Genomic DNA, 15,000 nt, shown 5'->3' on the forward strand with positions numbered 1-15,000 from the left:
GTGTTGGTGTTTGTGCTGGAGAGAATAAATGTTGGTGTTTGTGCAGGAGAATATATGTTGGTGTTTGTGCAGGTTTCATGTTGGTGTTTGTGCGGATTTTACGTTGGTGTTTGTGCAGGAGAATATATGTTGGTGTTTGTGCAGGTTTTATGTTGGTGTTTGTGCAGGAGAATATATGTTGGTGTTTGTGCAGGAGAATATATGTTGGTGTTTGTGCAGGAGAATATATGTTGGTGTTTGTGCAGGAGAATATATGTTGGTGTTTGTGCAGGAGAATATATGTTGGTGTTTGTGCAGGAGAATATATGTTGGTGTTTGTGCAGGTTTTGTGTTGGTGTTTGTGCTGGAGAGAATATATGTTGGTGTTTGTGCAGGAGAATATATGTTGGTGTTTGTGCAGGTTTTATGTTGGTGTTTGTGCAGGAGAATATATGTTGGTGTTTGTGCAGGTTTTGTGTTGGTGTTTGTGCTGGAGAGAATAAATGTTGGTGTTTGTGCAGGAGAATATATGTTGGTGTTTGTGCAGGTTTTGTGTTGGTGTTTGTGCTGGAGAGAATATATGTTGGTGTTTGTGCTGGAGAGAATATATGTTGGTGTTTGTGCAGGTTTTGTGTTGGTGTTTGTGCTGGAGAGAATATATGTTGGTGTTTGTGCTGGAGAGAATATATGTTGGTGTTTGTGCAGGTTTTGTGTTGGTGTTTGTGCTGGAGAGAATATATGTTGGTGTTTGTGCAGGTTTTGTGTTGGTGTTTGTGCAGGAGAATATATGTTTGTGTTTGTGCAGGAGAATATATGTTGGTGTTTGTGCAGGAGAATATATGTTGGTGTTTGTGCAGCAGACTGTGTATTGATGTTTGTACAGAAGAATGTGTGCCGTTGTTTGTGCGGAATATATGTTGATATTTGTGCAAGAGAATATATATTGATCTTTGAACAGAATATATGTTAAAGTTTGTGCAAAACAATAAATGTTAATGTTTGTACAGAACATATGTTGATGTTTGTGCAGAATATATGTTAAAGTTTGTTCAGAATATATATATTAATGTTTGTACAGAAGAATAGATGTTGATAGTGTAGGAAAATGTATGTCGATGTTTGTACACAAGAATAAATATTGATATTTGTGTAGAATATATGCCCATTCGTGATTAATAACGATTTAGGTTAAAGAATCATCGCTAGAAGATTAGCAAGCCTTGTGAAAGACATAATACACACGTGGTGATTCGCACAGCAATGTCCTCCAATCCGGGACTCCATTGACGGTTAGGATGCAGATGATAAGGAATCCCCGACCTTATATGGAATCTAATCATCTCCCTTCGGTATCCTGGGCTTGAGTCTCCTCTCCACAGTCCTTGGGAGTCAACAGGCCGATCCTAATGGAGAGAATATATATAAACATCCTTTATTTGAACTTTTTTTTAGACGCTCTTAGGCGGGCAGGGGCTACGAGCGTATTGTCTTTTATTTTGATTATTGCTCTTTTATTGATCTATCATCGTTGTATTTGTTGGTGTATTTATTTTGGTGTTTGTGTTTATTGTTTTTGTTTATTGATGTACCTACGTGTGTGTTTATACATGATGGTGATGTCACTGTTTATCATTTTTATATATTGGTGATTTCTGTTTATCTGTTTTATCATTTATCTGCTTATTTAACAATCATGTAGGTGTTTATCATTATCATTATTTATTTCATGCATTTATTTATAGTAATATTTGTGAATATATATATATATATATATATATATATATATATATATATATATATATATATATATATTTCATAGAAAATAGTAAAAATCGTGAAGTAGAAACGAAAATAAAAGAATGAGAAACAAGAGAGAAGAAAATAACAAAAGCAATAAAAGAGACAAGGGATTCGCAATAACAATAGACGGCAGAGAACAACGGAGCTTTTAAAAAAATGGCAAATAAAAGATAAAAGCAGAGACAAAAGATAATCGGACCCCGTGGATGCATCTCACCTAAGCTGATTAGCGGGTTTGTATCCTATGTCAGTGGGATCCAGGCTTACCACAGCTGGAAAAAACGCTAAACCTTCACAGCACAAGACACCCACGTGCCACAAACACCTCAGGAGAAAAGCGGTTAATTTATCCCCAATAAAACAAACAGCCAATAGATGAATCCCTGGTTGAGGTAGCGCGGTGAAAGCAGCGTGGCGAAAGGGGCGGAGCGTGGCGCAGCGAGCGGGAAAAACAAGGTTAATAGAGGTCAGGAAACGGGTCAAAACAGAGCGGATTCCTCTCTGTATGACAAACCTGCTGCAACCCGATGCCTTCTCCCCGAGTGTGCCCACCCGCCGGCACAGCGTTTGTCACCCACCGCTGCCTTTTACGCGGGCTGCGAGAGACTCAAAACTTGGCCGCGAACATTTGAAAAAAACCGCCCGACAGCCGGAAGGATTTTGTCTGTGCGCGCGCGTGTGTAGGGGAGGGGGTAGGGGTGTCCGTTTGTTTGTTTGAGGGGTGGTGTGTGTTTGTCTGTGGAGAGGTGTGTCTGTTTGTTTGGTGAAATGTATTTGTTTGCGAAATGGTATGTGTGTTTGTGGAGTGGTGTGTCTATTTGGTGAAATGTATTTGTTTGTGGAATGATATGTGTGTTTGTGGAGTGGTGTGTCTGTATGGTGAAATGTGTTTGTTTGTGGAATGGTATGTGTGTTTATGGAGTGGTGTGTGTTTGTGGAGTGGTGTGTGTTTGTTGGTGGAGTGGTGTGTGTTTGTTTGTGGAGTGGTGTGTGTTTGTTGGTGGAGTGGTATGTGTTTGTTTATGTGGTGGTATGTGTTTGTGAAGTGGAATGTGTGTGTTTGTGGAGTGGTGTATCTTTGTTTGTGCAGTGGTGTGTGTTTGTTTGTGGAGTGGTGTGTGTTTGTTGGTGGAGTGGTATGTGTTTATTTATGTGGTGGTATGTGATTGTGAAGTGGAATGTGTTTGTGGAGTGGTGTGTGTTTGTTCGTGGAGTGGTATGTGTTTGTTTGTGGAGTGATATGTATTTATTTGTGGGTTGGTAAGTGTTTACTTGTGTGGTGGTATGTGTCTGTTTGTGGAGTGATACATGTTTATTAAGTGGTAAGTGTTTGTTTGTAAAGTGGTATGTGTATGTTTGTTTGCGGGGTTTTGCGCATTATTTTTTTTCATTTGCTTGTTTCAGGTGATTTTTTGTAGTTTTGTGTTAGTGTCTTTGTGAAAAGGCCAAGGAATTATAATTTTACTTGAGCTACAGTTTAAAGAGAGGAAGAGCTACGCCAACACAACTATCTCACTATCTACATACATACATATATACACATACAACACAAATGCATAGACGCATAAGTGTGTGTGTGTGTGTGTGTGTGTGTATATATATATATATATATATATATATATATATATATATATATATATATGCTGTGTCCCAAATGTATTTAGGGATTTTATTACTTATTTATTTTGTGCCATAAAAAGTTTTCTGTTTTCGGGCCTTTGGGAGGAAATTTAGAAGTACATTTGTTGTATATTATGTCACTATTTGATATTCAATATTTGAATACATTTGTAGTGAATTATATTTTCTATCATTTAATGAAAGTGTGTGTATGAGTTTCCACACATGTACGTGTATAAAGGAAGCCTATTTATACATTGAATAATTTCGGTACAAAGTCGGCAACTCTCGCTTCTGTGAGCTATGTAAACACACATGGCCGTGATGTTTAAATGAAAGCTGCGCCTCTGATTCAACTGTAACAATCCATAAAACTGGTAAGGGTAAACTGATGTAAATGCAGCATTGTCTTTGTGAAGTAGCTTACGACTTGTCCATATAATTACTGTATTGTTTAGCACAAGGAGTTAAATAGGATAGATTTAACTTTCGTGAAGTTGTACCTATCTTCCTGTTTGCCTGTCTGCCTGTCTGTCTGTCTGTCTGTCCGTAAGGCTCTGAAAAAACAAATGCACAATGTAAGCATCACAAAGGAACTGCTTAAAAAGAAGACATTAATGGTAATGAGGATGATGAATTAGAAGGTCCCAACCTGTAAATATATTTGACATGTTGTGTATGTGTTCACATTGTTATACATGTGCTGTGTGCTGACCTGCGTTCGATTCCCGCGCACTACCAGTAAATGGCCATTCCTAGTACACATTTGGTAGTTTAGAAGCACAATAAACAGACAAAGCCACAATTTGACTGATGTCACAAGAGCAAACCCTAAATTATCATTATTATTATTATTATTATTATTATTATTATTATTATTATTATTATTATTATTATTATTATTATTATTATTATTATTATTATTACACGCTTCCCTCCTTGCCCTGACTAGAACGAACTCATCACTCCATGTACGAAATCAAGGAAGATTCATTCCCTCTCGAGGATTGTGAAGATGTACGACGGTCACATAATCGTTTCTCATTACTGTGTCATCAACATCACTCTCTTCATCATTAACGTTGTTTTTTTCGGGATCATGTACTTTTATTAAGAGGAAGGATAGGGGGAGAATCCGTTAATTTCGATTCTGGTGATTTTATGGACGTTAGATATAATGTATGGTAGCAGTTGATTAAGGTTGGCAAGTGTAGATTCGCAAAATGCAATATATACATATATATCTACATATGTGTGTATATATGTATGCATGTGTGTGTGTGTATATGTGTGTTTGTGTGTGTATGTGATTAAACATATACACGCACTCACCTACAGTATACGTATCCATAACACGTTTGCGTATGTGAACAAAGACCTACTCGGACAATAGCTAATCTTCCCCCTTTATTTTCCTCCCCAGATCGCAACGAGTGTTCAACGGACAACGGCGGCTGCGAGCATGAGTGCAAGAACACCCTGGGCTCCTTCGTGTGTTGCTGCCGCCCGGGCTACAAGCTCCTGCCGGACAAACTCTCGTGCCAAGGTACTGTGTCGAGAGGTGATCGTTCCCCCGTTTTTGTTTTTGTTTTTTTCTTTTTTTCTTTTTTCTTTTCTTTTTTTTTTTGAGTCGATTTGTAAAATGTGATGATGGTTTTGATGATTATGATGAGAATGATGATAACGATGAAGAAGATGATGAAAATCACAATAGCGTGATAATTATAATGATTTGATAATGATACTAGTAATGAGTGCGATATTGATATGGATAATGATTTTTTTTAACTATGATGAAATGTATAAAGTGATAATGAATATAGTATTGTTAGTCGTGCTTATAATGGTAATGATAATGATGATAATGACAGTGATAATGATAATAACAGCTGTAATGATAACAATGATGAAAATAATACGTATTGATAGTGTTATAGTAAAAGTAACATCAATAATTATGTATATTAGAAAACAGTAAACAGGTAACATGTCACTAGAAAATAAACACAAATAATAGACAACCCCCTTAATAATAAACGAATAATAGATAGACCCCTTAAATTCAACACAACACATACTCAGAAACATTAATAAATAAAGAACATTAATATAAGTAAAGTTTTTTTTTTTTTATTTCCCAGCGGTGAACGAGTGCGAGCACCGTAACGGCCTACATGATAGATAGATGATAGATAGCGTCCCTAAAAATATATGAACCCATTAAATCCAACACAGAGAGAAACGTTAAATAAACTGAGTTTTCGTTTCTTTTCCCATTTCGTCATTATAATTAAATGATAGATAACCCCTTTAAAAGATGGATGATTAATATATATATATATATATATATATATATATATATATATATATATATATATATATATCAATGCGCAGATCGAGAAACATCAATAATTTTTTTCCGTTCGTTTTCCTTCGTCAGAGGTGGAAAACTCGAGTAAATAGACGATAGATAACATCCCTAAAGGATAGATGATAGATAATACCCTTAAATGATGAACAAATAGACAATGAACAAAATCCAACACAAACAGAGATACATCAATAAATTTCTCGTTTTTTTAACCTTTTATTTTCCTTCGCCAGAGATGGACGAGTTGATAGACGATAGATAACATCCCTAAAGGGTAGATAAATAGAGTAGATATATGATAGATAATACCCTTACATGATGAACAAATAGACAATGAACAAAATCTAACACAGAGATACATCAACAAAGTTTTTTTTTTCTTCTTCTTTTCTTTTTTCTTTTTTCTTTGCTAGAGGTGGATCAGGGCGTGGACCACATCGGCCTACATAATAGATAGATGATGGACAATATCCCTAAATAATAGATGTTTAAAATAATCCAATACGCAAACCGAGAAACATTAATAGATAAAATTTTCGTTTTCTTTTTTTTTTCCGCCAGAGGTGGCCGGGCGCGAGGACCCGAACGGCCTACATTACAATTAAATAATAGATGATAAAAAAGTAATAAATAAAGCCAATACGCAAACCGAGAAACATCACAAAATATAGTTTTCGCTTTTTTTTCGTAAATGAAAGATGATAAAAAATATATATATATAAATTAAATTCAGTACGCAAATCCAGAAGCAAAAATAAAGTTTTCGTTTTTTTCCCTTATTTCCTTCGCCAGAGGTGGACGAGTGCGAGGACCACAACGGCCTACATTGCAATTAAATGATGTATGATTAAAACTAATAATAACAATAATAAATCCTATACGCAATCCGAGAAACATTAATAAATAAAGGTTTCGTTTTATACTTTTGTTTCCCTTCGCCAGAGGTGGACGAGTGCGAGGACCACAACGGCCTATATTACAACTAAATGATAGATGATAAAGAAAAAAAAACTTCCATAAATAAAGTTTTCGTTTTATACTTTCGTTTCCCTTCGCCAGAGGTGGACGAGTGCGAGGACCACAACGGCGGCTGCTCCCACCGATGCGTCAACACCCAGGGGTCCTATGAGTGCCAGTGCGACCCCGGCCAGCGCCTCCTCCACGACCGAAGGACTTGCATAGGTGAGGCAGCTTGGGTACGGAGGGAGAAGAGTGGGTATTGGTGGGTATTCCTGGGTGGTGGTGGGTATTCCTGGGCATTGCGTGGGTATCGCTGGGCATTAATGGGTATCTGGACATTGGTGGGTATTTCTGGGTATTAAGTAGGTATCCATGGGCATTAACGGGTATTCTTGGGCATTGGTGGGTATTCCTGGGTGTTGGTGGGTATTCCTGTGTGTTGGGGGTATTCCTGGGCATTGCGTGAGTATCGCTGGGCATTAATGGGTATCTGGACATTGGTGGGTATTTCTGGGCATTGATGGGTATTCATGGGTATTAAGTAGGTATCCATGGGCATTGACGGGTATTCTTGGGCATTGGTGGGTATTCCTGGGCAGTAAGTGGGTATTCCTGGGTATTGGTGGGTATTCCTGGGCATTAAATGGGTGTCCCTGGACATTAAGTGGGTATCCCTAGGCAGGTAGCGGGTATCCCTAGGCAGTTAGCGGGTATCTCTGGGCATTAAGTGGATATTGTTGGGCATTAAGTGGATATTGTTGGGCACTAAGTGGGTATCCCTGGACATTGGTGGGTATTATTGGGCATTAGTGGGTATCTGTGCCCATGGAAAACGCCTGCGGTGTTGTTATATCCGAACCAATGTAGATGCTATTGAGGATTTAGTGTACTGAGGTTAATTTAGTAGTAATAGTAGTTATAGCAGTAGTAGTGATAGGGATAGTGATGAGTTTGTAACCATTTATTGATCTACGTATTTGTCTTTTTACTGCAATAGTAAGGAAAATAATAATTATAGATAATCACACACACATTGTACGTATATATGCATGTATGGAAACACAGATTAATATATAGATTCAGAGACAGACAGACAGATAAACAGACAAATAGAGACAGAGGCAGACAGACAAACAGAGACAGACAATCAACAGTGCCGGTTCCCACAGGTCAAGGGTCATCGGTCCGGCCTCGGTGCCACGTGAGGAACGGAGGGTGCCAACAGCTGTGCAATGAGCAGGGAGGTCGCATCGTCTGCTCTTGTCGTCCTGGGTAATTTATTTATTGATTTTTTTTTACTATATAGCCTTTGATTTTATTTTTATTTATTTATTTATTTATTTATTTATTTTATTTATTTATTTTTATTATTTTTTTTTTTTAAGATGGATGGATGTTATTATCGTCATTGTAATAATGATGGTGGTAATGATAATGATGAAAAAATATATAGTAAAGGTGATGATGATAGCTATGATGGTAATGACAGTAAGGATGATCATGATAGTGATATTGATGATAATGATAATGATGATAATAATAATGATAATGATGATAATAATAATGATAATGATGATAATAATAATGATAATGATAGTATTAATGATAATAAGAGTGATAATATTAATAATGATGGTAACAATAACAATTATAATGATAGCTGGTGATGATGATAGCTATGATGGTAATGACAGTAAGGATGATCATGATAGTGATATTGATGATAATGATAATGATGATAATAATAATGATAATGATGATAATAATAATGATAATGATGATAATAATAATGATAATGATAATATTAATGATAATAAGAGTGATAATATTAATAATGATGGTAACAATAACAATTATAATGATTATGATAATGATAATGAAAATAAGAATGATAGGAATGAAAATCATAGTAATAATAAGGAGAAGAATGTTAATATTGAAAACAATATGATCGATAGTAATGGTGATAATTGTGCTAATGATAGTCATGATTATGATGCAGACAATGATAATGGTAGTCACAATGATAATGATGATAATTGTATGGGTAGCTATGATGATAATATCAAGGATGAGCATAATAGTAATAATAATAATAATAATTAGTATTATTATATTATTATGATAATAATGATTATTATTATTACTATTATCATCATCATCATCATTAGCAGTATTATTATCATTATTATTATTGCTGATTTTGTAGTTATTGTTCTCATTATTACTGTTATTATTAGTAGTATTATCACCGTTATTATTACTACTGTTATTATTACTATGACTATCATTTCTATTATTATTATTATTATTTTCATTATTATCATTATCATGTTGGTAATGATAATGATGATGGTGATGGTTATAAAACTGATGATAAAAATATTGATAATGATAACGACAGTGATAACGGTAATGATAATGATTATGATTTTGATAATGGTATGAATAATAATGATGATAATGATAGCATGATAATGATAACCATAACCGTAGTAATGATAATACTGATAAGAACGATAATAATAACGACAATTCTAATTATTATTATTGATGTTATTATTATCTAATTATTATCATTATTATTATCTATTATTATTATCTAATTATTATTATTATCTAATTATTATTATTATTAATTCAAGTTATTATTATTAATTCTAATTATTATTATTATTAACAACATTCCTGCAATGGTAATCTAAATCATTCCTATTTCAACAAGGATTTTAACTTCATTCCTATTTATATAGATTATGCAAATGACCTTATTCAACCAGGCACTTAATGCAACCCCCCTCCCCTTCCCCCACCCCACACCGACCCCTCTCCTCCCTCCCCTGCCCATACTCCCGTCTCTCTGCTCCTCTATTCCCACCCGCCCTCTCCCCCACCTCCTCTTCTCTCCTCCCCTGCCTCTCACCCCTTCCTCTCACTTCCCTTCTCCCTTTCCTTCCCCTCCTTAACCATTCCTCCTTCACCTTCACCTCCCCTTCCCCTTTCTCCTTCCCCCTTCACCCTGCCTCCTTCACCCTGCCTCCTTCCCCCCTTCCCCTTCACCTTCCCTTTCCCCTTTTCCCCCCTTTCCCCATCCCCCTTCCCCACCCTTCCCTCCCCTTCCCACCTTTTCTCCTTTCCTCTTCCCCTCCCCCTTCCCCTTCCTCCATCCCCCATCCCCTTCCCCTCCCCCTTCCCCCTTCCCTTACCCTCCCCCCTCCCCTTCCCCCATCCCCTTCCCCTTCCCCTTCCCCTTCCCCCTTCCTTTACCCTTCCTCCCTTCCCCCATCCCCCTTCCCCTTCCCCTTCCCCACCCTTCCCACCTTTTCTCCTTTCCTCTTCCCTTCCCCCCTCCCCCCTCCCCCCCCCCCTTCCCCTTCCCCCCACCACCCGACAGATACCGCCTCGGACCGGACAAGCGACGCTGCGACCCAGCCGACCCGTGTCACGAGAAAAACGGAGGATGTCAGCACCTGTGCGAGAACGTCAGCGGTCAGCCTCGATGCTCCTGTCCTCGGGGGCTCAAGCTGGAGGACGACCAGCGCACGTGCACCGACGAGGACGAGTGCCAGACGCCGGGCACGTGCAGTCAGCGGTGCCACAACGCCTTCGGGTCTTACTCGTGTACGTGCGATCAGGGGTACCAGCTGGCCGCCGATGGAAGGTCTTGCTATAGTGAGTGGTTCTCGTTATCTTGTTATCTTTTTTGGTTTATCTTTATCTGTTGTTCTTGGTGATCTTTTGGTTTATCTTTATGTTATTTTTGTTTTTGTTTCTCTTTGTCTGTTATTCTTGTTATCTTTTTGTTTCTCTTTATCTGTTATTCTTGTTATCTTTTGGTCTATCTCTGTCTGTTATTCTTGTTATCTTTTTGTTTCTCTTTATCTGTTATTCTTGTTATCTTTTGGTCTATCTTTATCTGTTATTCTTGTTATCTTTTTTATTATCTTTATCTGTTATTTTTGTTATCTTTTTTATTATCTTTATCTGTTAGTCTTGTTATCTTTTTGTTTATCTTTATCTGTTATTCTTGTTATCTTTATGTCTATTATTATTGATAATGATGATGATGGTGATGATAGTAATGGTAATAGTAATGAGACCGATAATAGTAATAACTACAATAACGATGGTGATAATAGTGATAATGATACTGGTATTCATAATAAGGGTAACTGATAATAATGACAGTAATGATTATGATAATAGTGATAATAAGGATGATGATATTGATTGTGATGAAGGCTTTAATGATAATAATGATAAAATGGTAATGATGATGAGGATGATTATAATGGTAATAGTAATGATAATACTACTAATTATTATTATTATTATTATTATTATTATTATTATTATTATTATTATTATTATTGTTATAACAATAACAATAATTATAAAGATACTAAAGATGACAGTGATTATGATGATGATAATGATAATGAAAATGATAATGATGATAATAATAATGATAAAAATGATAATGATAATGATAACAATGCATAATGCATATTATGAAGAATATCATCATCAACATCACCATCATTATCGTTATTTTTTCTAATCATCTTGTATCGCCACATTTCTCTCATGACGTCACAAGTCGTCCCTACGAGTTTCCCATCATGACGTCACAAATCTCCCCTCACTTCCTACCCCTTACTCATGCTCCCCTCATGACGTCATAAATCTCCCCTCACGCCCCTCCCCTCATGGTGTTACAAGACTCCCCCTCCCCTCATGACGTCACAAATCTCTCCTCACGCCCCTCCCTTCACTCCCCCTCCCCTCAGAAATCGAGATGGAGGTGGTGAACCCGTGCCACACCGGGAACGGAGGCTGCGAGCAGATCTGCGAGCACGGGCCGGAAGGAGCTGTGTGCAGTTGCAACGCTGGCTACGTGCTCGGGCCAGATGGCAGGACTTGCGTGGTGAGTGAAGTGAAGTGAAGTGAAGTGAAGTGAAGTGAAGTGAAGTGCCCCTTTTGGGGAGACAGGGGGCAGGTGCGAAGATTGGTTTGTGAGTGTGTGTGTGTGTGTGTGTGTGTGTGTGTGTGTGTGTGTGTGTGTGTGTGTGTGAGTGAGTGAGTGAGGGAGTGTGTGTGTGTGTGTGTGTGTGTGTGTGTGTGTGTGTGTGTCTGTCTGTCTGTCTTTATCTAGATGCCTGTAGCTATCTCTGTACTTGTCTATATCTATCTATCTATCTATCTAGAGAGAGAGAGAGAGAGAGAGAGAGAGGGGGAGAGAGAGAGGGAGAGAGAGAGAGAGAGAGAGAGAGAGAGAGAGAGAGAGAGAAAGGAAGAGAGAAAGGAAAGAGAGGGAGAGAACAAAGACAAATCACCCCCCCCCCCCCTCAAAAAAAAAAAAAAAAATCTTCACCTATCTATTAACCCTATCTACCCTCCTTCTCCCTCGCCCCCCCCCCCTACCCCTTAAGGACGTCGACGAGTGCCAAGCGGGGAGCCACCGGTGCCAACAGGAATGCCTCAACACGCCATCGGGATACGCCTGTTCCTGCAAGCCCGGATTCACTCTCAGTTCAGACGGCTTCTCCTGTACAGGTGAGCTGGGTGGACACAATAAAGGGATGATAAGGAATAAAGGAATAATAAAGGAATGATAAGGAATAAAGGAATAATAAATACGACGATGAAATGATATGTACAGGTGAGCTGGGTGGACATAATATAGGAATGATAAGGAATAAAGGAATAATAAGGAATAAAGGAATAATAAATACGACGATGAAATGATATGTACAGGTGAGCTGGGTGGACATAATAAAGGAATGATAAGGAATAAAGGAATAATAAATACGACGATGAAATGATATGTACAGGTGAGCTGGGTGGACATAATAAAGGAATGATAAGGAATAAAGGAATAATAAGGAATAAAGGAATAATGAATACGACGATGAAACGATAGATAATGAAAATGACAATATTATGGATGGCAGAACGAGGTAATTACACGAATAGCCTTTTCGGTGTTTTGCTTGTTCGAGGTAGACAGTACAAGAAGTCTATTGTTTTTTGAGTCTGGTCTTAGTAGCCTTGTAGACGTCTGTCTTTGAGGGGAAAATGAATAGATAAAAATTAGATAAATGGGTCACCTCTCAGTTGCTTCTAGGTCACGGAAGTCGTTCGTTGACCTCTTTGGTTTCATAGAGGTGTTTTTGTATTCAAATTAGCTGTCAGGTGTTATTTCTTGTACTATGAGATCTGAAGAAGCAATGCAGCGAAATGACTTTTAGTTTTTTTTTTTCTTTCTTTCTCTCGTGTAAAATAGTTCGTTGTGTGTCCTACAGAGGTGAGGCAATGGAGTTTTTGTACCGTATTCATACTGACAAATGTAGAAGAGGTATGAATGAGAATGAATATCTTCACAATACAAGAGATGTATTTGACTTGTTTCGAATATATATGTATTTCTGCCTGTTTTGATTGTGATAAATAGCTTAGTAACTACTTGTGGGTGTTTTACTTAATGATTTTATTTTAGGTTAGTGAAAGTAACAAGTATGAAAATAATGTCAATGTTTCAGTGTTGCTGGAATGATAACGTTGAAATGATAACTTGTTAATGCCAAAAAGATAATGAAATAACAATATCAAATATGTGATACAGTCATGTTAAGGGGACCGTCCCTGAGAATGGCCACCTTTCCCTACTCTATACATCATAAAAAAATATCGGTTAGAGATAACTGATTGATTCTTTTTGCATGCAATAGAGCAAAGAATTGCGCTTCGTTATATATATAAATTTTAACTTTGCTCCCCCATTGGGCACCCCCCAAAAAGTTGAAAAAAATCGCCATTTTTTTTGGTATGTCTTCGGTACATCCCAACTATCAGAGCTCTTTACAGAATATTCCCCCAAAAATGCTAGTGTTAGATCAACTCTAGCCTATAGCCATGTAAAAGGCCGAATTTTGAATTTCCTTTTTTTTTTGGCGGGGGACAGCTTGACATAGAGAACTATTTTTGAATGCGTTTTTCAGCATTAAAATATTATTATTTTTTGATTAAGGCAAAAATTCAAAAATCGGCCTTTTACATGGCTATGGGACGCCGAGGCTCTAGTGAAAGCAACAAACTGCATTTGGATCGCATGAAAATTACGTGAGTTGGGAAGTACCGAAGATTCATAAAAAAATAGCCGAGCTACGGCGTTTTGTATTTGGCACCTTGCCAAAGTTCGTTATCTCTGTTATTTTTCTCTGAATCTAATGATATTATATATAAAAAAAACGCTTATTTAGTGTACTTTGCAATGCAATGATTACCAAGTCAATAGGAATTTTCATGTTCAATAGGGACGCTATTCTGTAAAGGTATGTCACTTTTTTTTTTTTTTTTTTTTTTTCGTTGTTCATTAAAGTTGATATTTTCGTGTGAAAACCTTAATAAATGCATTTTACCATAGAGACAACTAATCTAAACCAGATAAAAACCTTTTTTTAAAAAAAATATTTTTTTTTATTTTCCATTTTATTTTTTATTTATTTTTTATTTTTGAAGAAATGGGGAACTGTGGATGGCAACATTAGTACAAAATCATTCTAATTATAAAGTCCTGGCATGAATACAACATGGTGGTTCAATTTTGAGAATTTCAAAAGCATATGAATTTAGTACATTGAATTCGAGAACTTACGAAAGTCGTTGAATATTCCCCATGCCTCACACAGGGGGGGGGGGGAGATGGTCACTGGGTGTTTATAATTTTCGAGGAGGATCATATGTACGTGAACGCACGCACATAAAGTTAAAAAGATTAATCATCATCATTTAGTAGGCCTACATTGACTTTCATATCTAAATAATAAAATTTATTAGTTATCCCTCTCATACCCATTTTCTTTGATAATTGTCAATATTAACAGATTGCAAGGGAGAACAAGTGTAAAGTTTATGATTAGCCATTTGCACCCATTATCTTCACTAAGAAGTGCATAAAATCATGCAGACGCCTATGTGTTGTGGGATATTTGCCAATTTATGGTGCCTAAGACTTACGGTAACGTCTAAACATATTCATTTTTATCGGGAACGCACGAAACGGATGCGATAGCTTTTTGAACGCCAGACGAAGACTACGCATACAACCGAGCTCAAAATTCCATATAGTTTTTATTTCAGAGCAGGTATTACTGAGTACTATCATCTTCAACATGAAATAATCTGTATCTCGCTTATACATCCGAAGTTTAAAAATCCGACATTTAGGTAACATTCGTATTGAATTGGTCTTTACAACGGTAACTACC

At 37.0% G+C, this 15,000-nt stretch overlaps 1 protein-coding gene across 3 annotated transcripts in view; it reads left to right on the forward strand.

Annotated features, from left to right (window-relative positions):
• The window catches only part of LOC113803929 (multiple epidermal growth factor-like domains protein 6), a 124,804-nt gene that overhangs the window by 81,506 nt on the left and 28,298 nt on the right, over positions 1-15,000 (forward strand). For all 3 annotated transcript variants that reach the window (XM_070135806.1, XM_070135807.1, XM_070135805.1), the window contains exons 3-8: positions 4,823-4,945; positions 6,830-6,952; positions 7,900-8,002; positions 10,125-10,402; positions 11,521-11,657; positions 12,163-12,286. In XM_070135806.1, coding sequence (XP_069991907.1) covers positions 4,823-4,945; positions 6,830-6,952; positions 7,900-8,002; positions 10,125-10,402; positions 11,521-11,657; positions 12,163-12,286 — 888 coding nt within the window. The remainder of the gene's footprint in view (positions 1-4,822; positions 4,946-6,829; positions 6,953-7,899; positions 8,003-10,124; positions 10,403-11,520; positions 11,658-12,162; positions 12,287-15,000) is intronic.

The sequence above is a fragment of the Penaeus vannamei genome, chromosome 21 (assembly GCF_042767895.1).
Source record: "Penaeus vannamei isolate JL-2024 chromosome 21, ASM4276789v1, whole genome shotgun sequence".
Taxonomy (NCBI): Eukaryota; Metazoa; Arthropoda; class Malacostraca; order Decapoda; family Penaeidae; genus Penaeus; species Penaeus vannamei.